This window comes from Drosophila melanogaster, chromosome 2R, assembly GCF_000001215.4.
Source record: "Drosophila melanogaster chromosome 2R".
NCBI classification, from domain to species: Eukaryota; Metazoa; Arthropoda; class Insecta; order Diptera; family Drosophilidae; genus Drosophila; species Drosophila melanogaster.
Window position 1 is genome coordinate 23,237,941 of NT_033778.4, and position 14,641 is coordinate 23,252,581.

The window sequence follows — 14,641 nt, forward strand, 5'->3', positions numbered from 1 at the left end:
AACGAACGAAAACAGCGGCGACAAGGACAAAAGCCAACAATGGGTTATTAGTGGCACTTAAGCAAACACGCGGCCAAAAGGGCTGGCTGACCAGGGGGGCGTGGTCGGGGTCGAATGCCACAAGGAAGTGTGTGTGTGTGTGTGTGTGTGTGTGAGCGGTCTCTGCGGTTCCTGTTGCCACTGCCGTCGTCTGATTTATCGCCAAGATGTGGGCGTTTTTAATTAATTTCACTGCACCGCCGCTCAGCGCAGATTTCCAGCTCATAAAGAGCGAATTTTTGCACAATATTCCAGCAGGGGAAAAAAATCAACAGCCATGTGGTATTTAGTTAAGACCCTGAAGAGCTGCAACTCCTTGAAAAGTGCCTCGAGTATCGCCAAGTGGCGGACAGCATTGTGGTTACTTCGCTCAAGTGTGAATACAAATTATTCACACAGCCGCACAGCTTTGCGAGTTTGAATAGCACGGCAAACAGAAGAAACCCCCAAAGGGAAATAATTCAAAACCTAAAGGGCTTCCAACAAATAATATATAAAGTACAAATAGAGATGTTCACGCACATACATACGTAAGTAAAATTTCGAATGAAATCTTTAATTTTTTTTTTTGTCTTTAAAGTTGTATCTTAAAACTGCGAAGATCCTCGCAAGCACTGCACTCCAATGGCAAACGCACAGCAAACACAGAACTGAGAAATAATTAGATTTTCTGGAGCTAATTTGGTGTTTCCTTTTCTGCTCGGGCAAACTTTCGCCTTGGCTTTTAATTCTAATTTTGACGCGGGCTTAGCGCTAATTTACTTTCAACTTGAATTTCTGTGGAGTTTGGCATGGAGCCGTAGAAGAAGTGCCCAACTTTCCAGATAATCTCGACGAGAGTGTCACTTTGCTCCTTTGCACTTGGAGCTTTGGCCAAATACGGGGAATCTTCGCGACAAAAGAATGCCAAGTTGCGCCATATCACTTACCCGGAACTTCGAAGGGAACGATGGGATGGGTGAACTTGAATGGTGGGGTGCTGGCTGCTCCTCGGGCCACAATAAATTCATTAGCCTGCTGCAGCTGAATATGAAAATCGCGCGGAAGAACTAATTATGCTGCGAATAGTGTTGCACTATTAAATTTCACTTTGTTGCATGCATAACGTTCATTACGCGCCTGCGAGCGCAAATTGAAACCGTTGCTCACTTAATGAGAATTCTGCGGAAATCTCCCAGGGTTGCTTTAATAAATCGATAAATGCCTCATAAAAATACTGAGCCATTTTCAGGGACAGCGCGCTGGAACTGCAACTATTTGAATTTGTTTTAGCCGAAGCTAACAAAGTGAAATGTTTGTATAAATTAAAAAATTGGGCGGGGCATGCAAATAGTAAATAAACGGACGGCACCGAAATGGAAACCAATTAAAAGCAAACAGCCAGTTTGTTATGTTGCCCGATGTCGTGTATGCAAATATTTTTGCATCCAGGCGATGTGCGAAAAGTGATTTAAAAGTTTAATTCGCGGCCAACAATGGGGGCGGCAATAAAAGGGTTTGGGTGGGATACTCAATTACAAAATAATGAAAAAAACTCCAGTGTTTGAAAAGAGCAGGGCTTTCAGATAGAGTGTTGCATAATTTTGAGCGCACTTAAAAGAGATTTCGAAATTATTTCAATCATATTCCGATTTTATGGAAAGTTTCCAGCCAGTTGGTCTCATAACTTAAATTTGAACTTTTGGCACTCCGCATGGTAATTAAAGCGCATAAACAAGTCAATATCTGCGACAATTCAGCTGTCGCCCGAATAGAAAGAGTGCCAGAAAGGGCCAGTTAATTGATTTACGACCTTCAATAAAATCGTAGAAGACAACTTATCATTACCACCACCCCGTTTCAAAGGCGGCTAAGCTAAAACAAACTAATTTCAGGCCAGAAACCGAACGAGGGCCATAAAGCAAGTTAACGATCCAGCGAAAAAGGGAGAGATCTGAAAACTGGGAGCATCCGTGACATTGAAGGGCCCCAGCCGAAGAGTTCTTCAATTAGTGTAAACACAAACGATGACACTCTCCACGGACCAAAGGCCACAGAACAGAGCCAATTTCCAAGTGCCAATCCAGACTGCGAGTCCACCAAGCCTCCAGTACACCAGATCTCCAGACACTTTAATATTTAACGCCCCTGGGAGCTGGCGACAATGAGGCAAACAACGAGTGTTCCACGAATATGTTCGTGATCATAAAATTATAATTTATGAACAAAAAGCAGCGGGCAGGAGCATGCAGTTTGGAGTGTGGAGTCTGGAGTGTGGAGTATGGAGTATGGAAGCTTATCTCATCTCCGGCATCTCCAAGTGCGCCCATATGGAGGACGCGCGATGCCGAGATGGAGATGCAGATGCAGATGGAACAACCGACCCAACAACCCGACAACGATGACAACGTTTGGAGCGATTTTGGAGCGCGGCTCGCGTCAATTTTCTGGAGTGAGTTTCCAAAGGGAAGAAGCTGGCTCTGGACCCTTGCACTGAGAGAAAATATCAACTCACTTGGAAATTCCACATCTTTAGAATACACAACATTATGAGCATTTGTAGTTATATGCTACGCTTTAATGAGATGACCCTACTTAATGCATTGCTCCCCCCTTTTAGCCACAATTTTCTCTCAGTGAGCCGGTCCCTTTTTCAGAACCGCCTGTCATGGGGGTGATTGTTGTTATTGTTATTCCGGTTGCTCTTTCTGTTTCCAGGAAAGACGCCGCGGGCCCTGGTCGCTGGTAAACTGGTTACTTGGACAATATTTTCATATTTATTCAGGCTCGGACTCGACTGACATTGGTAGCCAGATCCCGAGGAGCATCCCAGTTGCTCCGCAGCGAAACTAATTTGCGGTTCGGCTGTCCGGGCGAGTCATCTGCAATTTCCTCTCGAGAGCAGAGGGTCTGTGTTATTGTGCCACGCCCACCGGCAAGCAGGCCTAATAAGTTGCCTCCATCGCAGGGCGGGGAACTTGAACCGAGATCCCTATTGGGGTCAACTTCCCGGGGGCTCCGACACACGCATCGCATGGTATCTCTGTACGAAGCTCCCATTTAACACACCCCCCCAAGAAAAAAGATTCGATTTTGTGAAACATTTTGGCCGGCTTCTGCAGCTTAATTAAATTCTTTTCACTTGTTCTGCTTTGCGGCGCTGATTGAGTCTGCGTAAACATCAAATTAGTTTAGTGGGAAAGTTTATCAATTAATTGGACGGGCTTCTTTCTCTCTAGGCCAAGTGCATTTGATTGGGTTCGCGCGAAGTTGGCCAGAAGTGTAGTGTAGAAGTCATGGCCATATCATGGCTACTTACTTATAGTCCGAAATGACCTTAATTTATATATTTTTTCTTTAGATTAATGTGGTGTTTAAAGCTGCGAGCATAACCTACTCTTTAAATGTAATCGTCGCCAATTACTCATTCGGTTCTCACAAGTCTGTGCCATTGTCATTTTCTGCGCCGTTGTTGCCGGCGAAATTAAAAACGATCGCCATCGTCTCGATGACTCCAGGCCAGGCTTCACCGCTCATTGTTATGGGACTCTGCGGGAACTGCGGTCTCGCCGCCGCCAGGATCATAACTCACAGCCGCATCGGAGATTCCTCCAGTGCTCCTTGCCAACGGGAGGAGAGCATCCTGACCAGCCAGCAGGCTATAATTTAAGCGCGCTCTATTATTTATTTGAGCATATGTCAATGGAACTTATTTATTTATTCACGCCAAGCAATAATAAACAAAAAGTTGCGTATGCGCATGCAGATGCGAAATGTGAATAAAATCGACGGCCGTTAATGAGCAAGGGGGGGGGTGGTGGTGGTGAAACTCCGAGCAAAAGGGGCGGAAAATGGGGTGGAAAAGCGTGGGGGGAGTGAGGCGTGTTTGTAGGGCTTATGCCGCAGCGATGGCAACGCGTTGCTGACGTTAATTGACCGCAACAATTTTTTCGCCGCTGCAGTGTGCAGTAAATTTTAATGAAATTGCTGCCATCGCACACGCCCACCGATATAAGTGGGCGTGGCCAATCGGAGCCCGCTGCCCCCTGCGCCCAATGTGCTGATGACGTGCTGTCAGCGACACTCACTTCGTGCCGCTTGTTGCATGCGGCAGAGGCGCGTATAAAAATAAAATAAAATGAAACAAAATAAAGCTGAAATTAAACGCGCAAAAAAATTAAAATCTATAAAGGAATGCGAGATATAAAAATTATTTACGACTCGGGGCTTAATTCGCGATCCTCTAGCCTCGCCGCCTGTTTGCAACGCTGGCCATTTTTGATGTGGCTGCATTTATAAATTAATTAAAAATAAATTACTTTATGTTGCATGTCCAATTTCGTTAAAGTTGCCAATGCAACAGCGGCGCTGCAAAAAAGGCACAATTATGCAGAGACAGTTGACAAGAAAGTGTTTTGGGAAAAAAAACGTTGAACTTGCAAAGTTTTTTTTTTTATGGCCATCAGCGAATATAATTAAATGGCATGATTGAAACTTTTTTATTAATCAGTGCGGCAACTTAATATGTTTTTTGTTGTGCGTACTTGTGCATTCAGCCCCATTTGAAGCACCCAAATGGATAATTCCATTGCTCCATGGTGCACGTGCAACATGTGTACCCATAGATAATCCCTTGTGTGTACATAATGCACCTCATATTTGCCCGGGCCAAACACCCAGATTCCGCCGACTTAATGTCGCATTAAGATGGCAATCCCGACTCGGATCCCATATAAATCCACCCGGAGCTCGGAACGCGGATTGCGGGAGGAGGCGTCGAGATGGGTATGTGGTGGAGGTGGGGGTCAGGAGATAAAGGTGCTGCAGAGATGGTGCAGATAAATTTCCATGTTGTCACACCTTGCAACTCGCATGCCACATAAATATATTTCCACTTCGAGCCGCCGAAAGGTGACACTGCCTGCATTTTCTGCACCTCTGTGTTTTTTCAGCCCTTTTTTTTTTTTTTGACTGGACTGAGGTAAATAAAGATATCACAAGGTAGCACCACTCGATTCCGCATTCAGAGGCACCCCGAATCCCCAGGGCCAGCTTCCTCGCAACTTTTGGCCGCATCGAAAGTGAATTATTATTGAATGCCAGTTGAAAAAAAAAACCAACAAGTGAGGATGGGTCCTTCTTGGAACTGGCCGCATTTAATTTATTGGGAATATTTGATGTTTGATTTTTCGGCTTGTTCCTCTCGTTTCTTATCGCTTGGCCAATGACATTTTATTTTCGACAGACACTTTCGAATTCGGGCAAAAGCACAACCGAAAATGAAGTTAATAAATGCGGGAAGTGGATTGAAGTGTTGGCGAAATATTTGCTTATCAACCGAAAAAGGGGTTTCAATTTGAATGTGCCAAAATAATGCACAGGGTGATAAGGCTTTGATTAAGATAAGCGAGCTAAATGGAAAGGGAATGGAACGAAAGTTACGAAGATACTAATCTGAAAGTATAAGTATCTCATATCATATCCCTTTGAGCTCCGTTTAAACCGAAGAGCAGCCGATTAACTACGAGTCCAATCTACGTGGAAATCAATTAGCAACTGCCGGTTTGCAGGCCATAAAAGTGAAAATCCGGAGCAGACAGCATAATGCCACCCAAGAGCTGTCAATGGAGGAAGACCACACAAGTGGACGCAGGAGTAGGGGAAAATGGAGCCTGGTCACGCACAGGGGAGATGGACGCAAAGGAAGGGGGCGTGGCGAGGAGGAGAAAGATAGAGATCCCGATTGCCAGCTCGAATATGAAATTATTCAAATGCAGCCACAACATATAAATTCAAGTTAATCCGCACAGCTGGACATCGCCTCAGTCCCCAGATCCCCGGAGGCAGACGAGCGGATCTGGTTAGTGGGGATCTATATAGAGCTATATATCCATACCCATAGCGGGTACAAGGACTCTGAGCTGCCAGCCCGCTGATGGGCGCCAGCTTTTAATCATTATTAATTATCCAAGGGCCAGGTCGGAGGAGTATAAATCACTTGTGCTGGCGCTGCACCATTTCCAGTGGGAGGAGCGGCTAATCTATTTTAGGCCAACTTGCAAAACGCTGAGAAATGTGGCTAATTACAGGGGGGGGGGGGGCAGTGGAGCAGCCACCATTCATTTATATGAACATAAATCGAAATGATACAATTAACTACTATGTACATGTAGATAGTAGGAGGATCTAGAAATTGCTGGCCGGCGATACAGAGGTCTCGTCGTCCATATCGAAGTCCATGTTGGCACCTTGTTCCTCGATTTCTTTAGCCCTATAGATGGTGCACATTTCCACGTGCTCCCACCTAAGCGCTTTCCTGGCCAACTGTTCAGCCTCGCTGAGGTTTATGAAATCATTCCAGTCTTTCGAGAGAAAGTCCACAATGTTCTCCTTATCTCTGCCCTTTGCACCATACATCACCATGCGTGACTTTCCACACTCCATGCTGAATAAGTGAAGGCCCCTGCTGTCCTGGCCAGCTATCATGACATTTGGGGATTCGGCGGTCTGGTACTTTTCGCAAAACATGTCCCGCACCTGGGACACGGTCACATTCTGGCCGCGATCCCGGACTAGATTTGCCACCTTTGAACTCACTTCCAGAACTATGTTCCGATCGATGCCGGAACGAGGTGCGCAGCAGCTGAATAATTAATAAGTTATTTTAAGGCATTGCAAATTGAATAGACTTACTAAATGCGGTCATCTATTAGATACATTTCGTATTCCTTCGAGTCGGTGGCCAGTATCACGGCGTTGGTACTCTTAAGACCCACGATGTTGCCTTGAATCGACTTGGAACTGTGGGAATCAATAGCTAGTAAGTAAAAGTATATATGATTTCAGTCACAAACTCACCTTTCACCTTCCATCATTTTCAAATAGACTCCCAAAAGCGTTCGAGCAGAAAAGTGCCAGTTAAATGAGCTGCAAAGATTCTTTAAAACTTTAAAAGGGCTTGGGAAGTAGAAAATAAACTTGAGCTGGGTACAAAGACCTTTCAAAACTAATATTTGCTCAAGTAGATTAAGGCCAACAAATCGTCAACGCCTGTGTGGCTATCCATTGTCTGAAAGTAAGTGATATTGGCAGCCCGAGGCTGTCCGTCACCTACGCTGGATGGCGATCTTCAGATGGCGATGGCGATGATGATGATGGGGTCTCGCCAACTGGTTGGCACTGGCCGAGAAACGCGTCTCTGCGCAGTTTCCGAGGCAGCTGCACCTGCTGGCCCTAAAAATAGATCCAACCAGTTGGCGAAGTCAAGACCAGAAGGCCTCGGAATGGTAGACACTTTAACGAGCCTATCAATTTAAAGACACACACTGTCCGCGCAACGATGTAATCGATGTGTTAATTAGCCTAAGCAGGAACAGGGATCAACCTACCTAGAATCGGAGTGGATTTGAGCCTATTACCAAGATTCTGGATCTGAATGTTTGACGCACAATTAAAAGCCAACTTGATTGCACGGTTCATATTCCATGTCACAAGGGATTTGCTTTCAAATTAATAAGGCCCTGACACAGGGTTCAAAATTAATACTTGTTTTAATGCCAGCTCTATTTGCTGCAAAAAGTGGCTCTTCAAGGGAGTGAAATACATCATACAAATGTGCACTATTAATTAAATAAAATAGCGTTAATGCTAATTAACACATGCTAAAGTATTTTTTACGTTGGTATATTCGGTTTGACAAAGAACGCCATCATCTATCAACTATGGGTGTTAGTTCAATTAACTTTAATCACCATTGGATGTCAGGCCTATTCCAATTACCAATGGCCAATTGGCTTTTGACAGAGGCTGTTCTCTCTCTGCTTTGGCCCGATATCGTTTTCCCATTTGACAAAATAATAATCGCGTGTGGATCACTCTTGACTTCCCCCCCATCGCAAGCCCCTTATTACATTATTATTATTATTATTGGTACTCGTCTGCATGTCTGGAATTTAATTTTTTCTGGCATTTACAAAACACTTCAACCCGTTTTGACAAGAGTCGGCGATGACAGCAATTACCATACGATTTGCATGACGTTTATGTTTATTTTCGCTTTGTATTCCCTTCCAGGCGGCAATCGTGAATATTTTGCCCAGCCTTTGTGTTCTTTTGGCCAAGTCGAAAAGAAGCCAACCTGCGAGTGCTCAGGTTGATTTCGATTTTGACAGCTGCCTGCCTGACTCACTCCACTGGGCTGCCTCGCTGTTCGCATTTTGGCTGGATTCGCATTTCATTAGCTCGTTATGGACCACCTACGGCCAGGCCGGGCCAACTGCTGACAGAGGAGCACCCTCTGATCCCCACCCATGGTTTCGTCCATTTGGCAGACCCACAGCGAAGCAATTAAGCCGCCTGGCATCGAACACAATCCCGTCCAATGGGGCAATTTAAGGTATTTACAAAAGCGTAAAAAGGTAAGGAAAACAAGACTGGCTCCTCCCAATCAAAACATGACGAATGCCACTCGAGGCCCTCTCCGAGATGTCAATCGTTCAAGTTTAAGTCGATTCGACCGAGGAACGCTCCGCTCCTTCCTCCTAACTGACCGTAAAATGAAATCTTTAAGTTCTTCAAGGGAACTCTGCAGCTTCGGATGAGAATACATACATATATGATATACTCTTGTTAGGGTTTTTTTTTTTTTTATTGATATTTCATCGTTGAATATGTTGAAGCAAATGAGCAAAAATTGTATGAGCCACATTGAGAACTAGTGAAACTTCAAGTGGGAAATTTAACAGAAGTATACTGAGAAATTTAAGAAGTCTACACACTTGAACAGCTTTCATGGGATATACATGTTTTCGAAATGCGATCTTTGTTTTAGGCAAAGGTTTTTCCGCCATTGTCGTCGGCAACGTCGTCGTCGTCGTCATCAAAGTCCTTGTCCTGAATCTTAAAGTAGGTCATGGCGAAGGTGTCCTTGGCCGTGGACACTACCCGCAACCAATCACGCAGGCTGACCTTCTTCAAATACCGTTTGGTCAGATACTTGAAGTAGCGCTTGGAGAAGTGCACACCGGAGTGGATGATCAGCGAGAAGTTCTTGGTGCGCTCGAAAGTGACCTGATCCTTCAGCTGGTTGAGCTTGTTCTTTATCTTGATGTGGGTCTTCAAATACTGCTCGAAGTCGGCGAGGTCCAGGATCATATCCTCGGCCACGCATGCGCAGTCGATCACAAAGCGTTGCCAAGCCTTCTTTTTGGCCAGCCTTTTTCCACGCAGAACATTCTTCGTGCGTTTCGGCTTGGGCTTCGGATTTGCCGGAGTGGCGAGGCTCTTTTTTACACTTTTAGCTTTGGCTGCTGGAACCTCGACATTTTCGGCTTTTGGTGCTGCGGCAGCTTGTTCCTTGGGCTTTTCTTGCACCAGGGCGGCCTTTTTGGCGGGGACAACCGTGGGTATTTCCGCATTGCCACGTTTAGGAGGCGCAGACTTTTTCTTATTGTCCACCTCAGGGGCAACGGGTTCCGGCACTTGCATCAAGTTCTTGCGTGAAGCATTCTGGCCTTTCTTCGCCTTCGAGACCAACTTCTGGTCAGCAGCTTCGGCGGCCTTCTTAGCCGATTCTTTCATGGCCAAATCGAGATTCTTTAGTGCCACGGCCGGAGCTTTGGCCACCTTTTTAGAGGACAAAGGCGGAGCCGCAGATGGGGTGGCGGTTTCTACAGGAGTCACCTTAGCCGGGGCTTTCTTCGACGGCTGTGGGCCCGCCTTCGATTTGGCCTTGGAAGCATTCTTTTTCTGCGTCTGGGAACTCATTCCTATATGGCAAAACATGAGCACACGCCTAAAATTTTGAAACAATTAACTTACTCCAAAGAAATTAGTATCAAAAATAGGTTTAGAAACACCACGTGACTTCCTCCGTTGAAGTTTGGCAGGAAAAGAATTAGAGTGGCCAAGTGTAGCAACAATCAGAAAGTAACTGCATTTGCGATCCGTGTGACCTTGCTCACAATCGACTGTGCTTACGTAGAATGCGAATGCCAATTATTCGATTATCTTGGGCGGCATGTTTGTGAAAAAAAAACAGGAAATCTTTAAGTGAAATCACGAGAAATGAGTGTGGAGCAGGTTGGGATGTTGACGCTCTGATTTAACGCTGATTAATTGGCACGAAATTATTATTACCGCTTGTCAGCCGGGGATCAATTTGGCCTTGTTTGTCGTCTCGCCTCCAGTTCGGCCTCAGTAATTTGTAGTTTTCATATTATACCAGCTCCCTTTTAAGCTCTTTTATTATAGGGTATTGTGGTGGATCGAAATCGATTTAAACTTGCGCACACAGGTTCGAGATAAGTTACCAAAGTGGAATCCACATGAATCCACAGAGATAGCTCAACTTTTCCCAATGCTAGGCAAATTGAATTCCGAAAGCCTGTTTAAAGTGTCATCACCTTCCACTCTCTTTGTCGGCCAGTTCATTTATTTCCGAGTTGTACAAACATTTAGCTATCGCTTCAATATTTTTTAAGCCACAAGGAAATCCCTAAATTGCATAACATATCGCTTTGCAACGAGCGCCATTTATCAAATTCAAATGAAAGAGTTGGCCACCAACTGGGATTTGGGATTGTGGATGGGAGATGCCACCTCCTATCGGCAGGAAAAATAAAAAATAAAAACAAAAGCAAAAAGTGCAAGCCAAAGTGAATTCCCGCGGAGCGTTTAATCAAAACTTACCGGCGAACGCGTTCGCTGACAATGAGAAATTGCAACAAATTCGCGCTACATCGAAACCTTCTCCCTCGTGCTGTCTCTTTCTGTCTCGTTGCAGCCGTCTCTTTCGCTTGCCACTGCCAAGAGCAAACAAGGCTTAAAAAGGATGGCAGGAGGGGCGGGACAGGGGTGTCGATGGCAGCGCAAACAAAGCGTCGCGGAACGTCCAAAGAAATGCAGCGATCACGTATACGCACCCCTGGCCACCGAAACATAACCCAAGCCCATCTATCCACCTTCTCATACCCTAACAGAGGGTATTACTATTCAAATGGACTTTGGATCATCCTAAATTGTTTATAATAAAAGAAGAAACCAAAAGAGTGAGATTTAGGGCGACTTTGGTACATTTATATGACCTTTCCATACTCGCAATAGAGATTGGAGAAGTCAACCCTAGGGTATTTCGGGTACGTACCACTGTTTTTCCAACGCCGCATGAAGCTCCTGCAGTTAGGATGCTACTCGATTTCCCAGCCGCCGACTGGATATTGTTTTCTGGTAGTTTTGGTTCTTTTTTTTTTTGGCGGTTTTGTTTCGGTTGCGGATATGAAAAATGATGCCGAAACGATTTTTACAACCAAAAGCGCTCCCAGGCGCAGCCTCTTGCCGCGTCCTCCTCGCGGATTCGGAGATGCAGAGATTCGGAGGCAGGTAGAAGCAAGTGGAGTACCTCCCGCTCACTGCGAGCACTCGAAGTTGATTGATGGGCCCGGCATTGGCGATTGGGCGATGGGAAAACTGCAACGGTGGGCGTGACGGCCCTCCGCCCCCTGCGAAAAGTGGGAGGAATGATCGGCGGAGTCGTGCGGCTTCTGGCCCGAAATCAATCTGGCTAAACGGTAGCAAATGGGCGGATGGAAAGCGGAAAATGGGATTGGCAGTGCGGAGGCGTCTTTGGCCTGGGAGTTTGCCTCGTTATGGATGGCAACGGCTGTCCAGGGACATCGATCACTTCGACATCAGGTGGGCAGGCAGGCAGCACGATCTTGCGAGGAGTCCAGACGGCAGTCATGTAGAGTGAAGGGGCGGAAAATGCTTTTAAAATGGTCTGATTTATACCGGGAATTTGCGTGCCAATTAAAATGATCTATGATACATATGTAAACTAACAGATTAATATATGGGTTATTAATATTTTTCGATATTTTTGCATCTAGAATCCGTTTTCTGCCTAGGAAAATGTTTATTTGTGGCTGAATTAATGGGTCCCATGGGTGGTCCCAAACCAATACCAATAAAATACCATTCGAATAGATCTTACCAAGCTCTTAACACCTTTATTGCCATAAATTGGCAAGCTTAACGAAACTGCTCAGGCTAATGAAATGCAAACCGCCAATTGAGATAGAAAATGCAAATGCATGGCCCAGCAGAAAAGAGTTGCCAATCTACCAGCCACAATATACGAGTGCTCTAGTTGGCCAAAAAAATAAGGCGAAACGATTACCAACTGACTCAGCCAGGCCAAAATTGGCAATGTGCCAGCCAAAATAAACAGTTATTGAGTTGACTGTTTGACACTTCCCGCTGCGATAGCCCAGGGAAACTGGGAACTGGATACAACACCTGGTAGGTGACTCCACACCCACACTACATCCGATTCCTTTCCCGTTCCAGGCGCTCTATTAATTAAATTAATTTCCAATATAAATTCAAATGGGCAAAGCGTGCCCGCTTACGAGTTCTAATTGGGCGAGTGCGAGTCAATTAGCGGCAAGAAGGCGGGAAAAGCGGGAAAGCCCGCCCATTGTGAGCCAGTAAGTCAGGATTGTCGGAGTTTGAAGTTGCAGAATGGAAAGTCGGTTGCGGGTGGCGAGACCTAATTGTTTATTTATGGAAAGGCCTTTCGCAACTCTTTTGCGTTTGGAGCAAGGGAAGGGGAACGGGCACACATTTCATTAATCACGCAAATGCTTATCGCCTGACCAGCAGTAGGAGCTGCTTTTCCTCGAAGAGCCCAAGTCAAATCGTGGCCATAATTTGTCTGACTTGCTGGAAAAGCAACGGAGAGCAGTGTGAGTGCGAAAATGCGCCTTGCATGACCAGACCAGGCCCCATACCAAAACCCAAAGTCCAAGCCGAAGCCCAAACCACTCATCAGAATCATTGGGGCTCCGCCTGCTGACCACTTCCGTGCCGGCCTGCATTTTTCAGCGGCCACCTCTGATTTTGTGATGCTTCAATTCTGGACCTGACCGTAAAATTACAGGGCTCTGAGAAACTAGAGGAGGACGCGGTGATGCCAGGAGCGGTCTACTGTGTGAAAATTCTGTGGGAGGCTTTCGAGAAGTGACGAGCAAATCTCGACCAGGCCAGCAACATTCCATTTGAGCCGATTGCGCTGAGGTGTTGGGATTGCAGTTAAAAAAGGTTTTGGCACTCGAAAAAATAATGCAATAATCCATAGAAAGGTAGCTCGTTTCAAATTGTTATACATTGTAATATCAACTAAGTAAAACGAAATGCAATTTTGAAGTTTCTACAACAATTGTAGTCGTTTAAAGTTTTCCATCTGCTTTGGAAAAGCCTCTCTTGCGGAGTAGGAAGCCCTTCGATCCTGCTTGAGATTTTCCGTGCCTTGTGTGGGCCATTACAATCACTTAACTTGAAAGCGGCCCCCAGCTACAACTGAACTCTGCTCTCGCCCACTCCCTAAATTAAGATGTTATCTGATCTGTCAGTCGTAACTTATGTCATTTATGTCCACGATATCTTCGGACCCACCCACCCACTGTGCCACCAATTTCGCCGCTCGGAGGAGGGGGATGATTGCGCCAGGAATTGGCCGGGAAGGAAAAGGAAGAGAGCAGTCGGCAGACAACCTGGCAGACACTGTGCCGCTTTTCGGCCATATTAGCAAGGCAAATTTCCCAAAAGGCGCAGGAAAAGCTCTCGAAGAGCCAGCCGGGAAAAGCAGTGGGGGATGCGCCAACAAGTATGTAGTACAATCTTGAAACTCGAATAACGGAAATAAAAATTATGAGCCCGGAATATTTTAGAGCTGGCAATTTGCATAAGAAAACCGTTTCGAGAGCAAAGGAACTCCGGCCGGAGAAGTGGCCACAAGATTGGACCAGACTCGGCAAAAATTTCCCTCTTTCCCTCTTTTCTTCTTTATTTTTTTTTTTTTTTTTTTTTTGCTTACAGCCAGAGGTCCTTGTAGCACGTGGCTAGTAGTAGGCCAATCCCTCGAATGGCCGTGCAGTTTATTGTTGTTTGGGCGTTGTAATTGATAAGTTAATTTGCATTTTTATTGAATGGCCCAGGCAATTGTTGTGACTTGTCGCCGTGCTCTTTGTCACGAAGGTCATCCCGCTCTCCTTGCCTGCTTTGCATACCCGCCCATTTTAGGTGGGTGACCCAGAGCCACCCACTCGGTTACACCCACCCAGCCAAGTTGCTCGTTTCATGCATAGCGAAACAAAAAAAAAAAAAAAAACGTGGGTGAGTTAATAAAACGAATTTGCGGTTTATGTTCCCAGCAAGTCGGTCGTGTTTGATGCTCAATTGGGCGGAAGGTCTGGGCCAAATCCAGGAGGAACAATTGATAAATTCGCACAATCGAATCGAATGTGTTGCGGTTAAATCGAACACAGCTGCTGTGAAATCTAGAAATGAGTTTAATTAAGTGCTCAGCAAAACATGCAACGCAAATTGATGCATGTTTTGCAATTTTTTTCTGGCCAGCTGCAGATATGTAAATCATTTCTATTGTTCTCTGTTCACAGCTTAATTAAAGAAACCATAAATCAATTGTGCTAAGCAGATTAGATATTGCAGGTAAGAATCGAAGAATCGCACTTTGCAGATTATATTTTGTTGGATATATTTGATATATACTATGTACATATGCAAATATTTGTATTCAATTCGTTTTGAGTGTAAACCCAGCCAT

At 45.3% G+C, this 14,641-nt stretch overlaps 2 protein-coding genes across 3 annotated transcripts; both read right to left on the bottom strand.

Moving 5' to 3' along the window:
* Positions 1-6,103: 6,103 nt before the first annotated feature.
* On the bottom strand, positions 6,104-7,459 carry yip3 (yippee interacting protein 3). Of its 2 annotated transcripts, NM_079095.4 has the most exons (4): positions 7,407-7,459; positions 6,877-6,945; positions 6,712-6,819; positions 6,104-6,661 (listed from the first exon to the last, which is right to left on the bottom strand). In NM_079095.4, the coding sequence occupies exons 2-4, from the start codon at positions 6,891-6,893 to the stop codon at positions 6,205-6,207; spliced, it is 582 nt and encodes a 193-aa protein (NP_523819.2). In that variant the 5' UTR covers positions 6,894-6,945; positions 7,407-7,459; the 3' UTR covers positions 6,104-6,204. The 2 variants fall into 2 exon arrangements, with proteins under 2 accessions (NP_523819.2, NP_726300.1); NM_166588.3 differs by having other exon boundaries at positions 6,877-7,459.
* Positions 7,460-8,669: 1,210 nt separating this feature from the next.
* Positions 8,670-9,953, bottom strand: RpL22-like (Ribosomal protein L22-like). The gene is made up of 2 exons (NM_137927.3): positions 9,838-9,953; positions 8,670-9,785 (listed from the first exon to the last, which is right to left on the bottom strand). The coding sequence occupies exon 2, from the start codon at positions 9,781-9,783 to the stop codon at positions 8,845-8,847; it is 939 nt and encodes a 312-aa protein (NP_611771.1). The 5' UTR covers positions 9,784-9,785; positions 9,838-9,953; the 3' UTR covers positions 8,670-8,844.
* Positions 9,954-14,641: the final 4,688 nt, after the last annotated feature.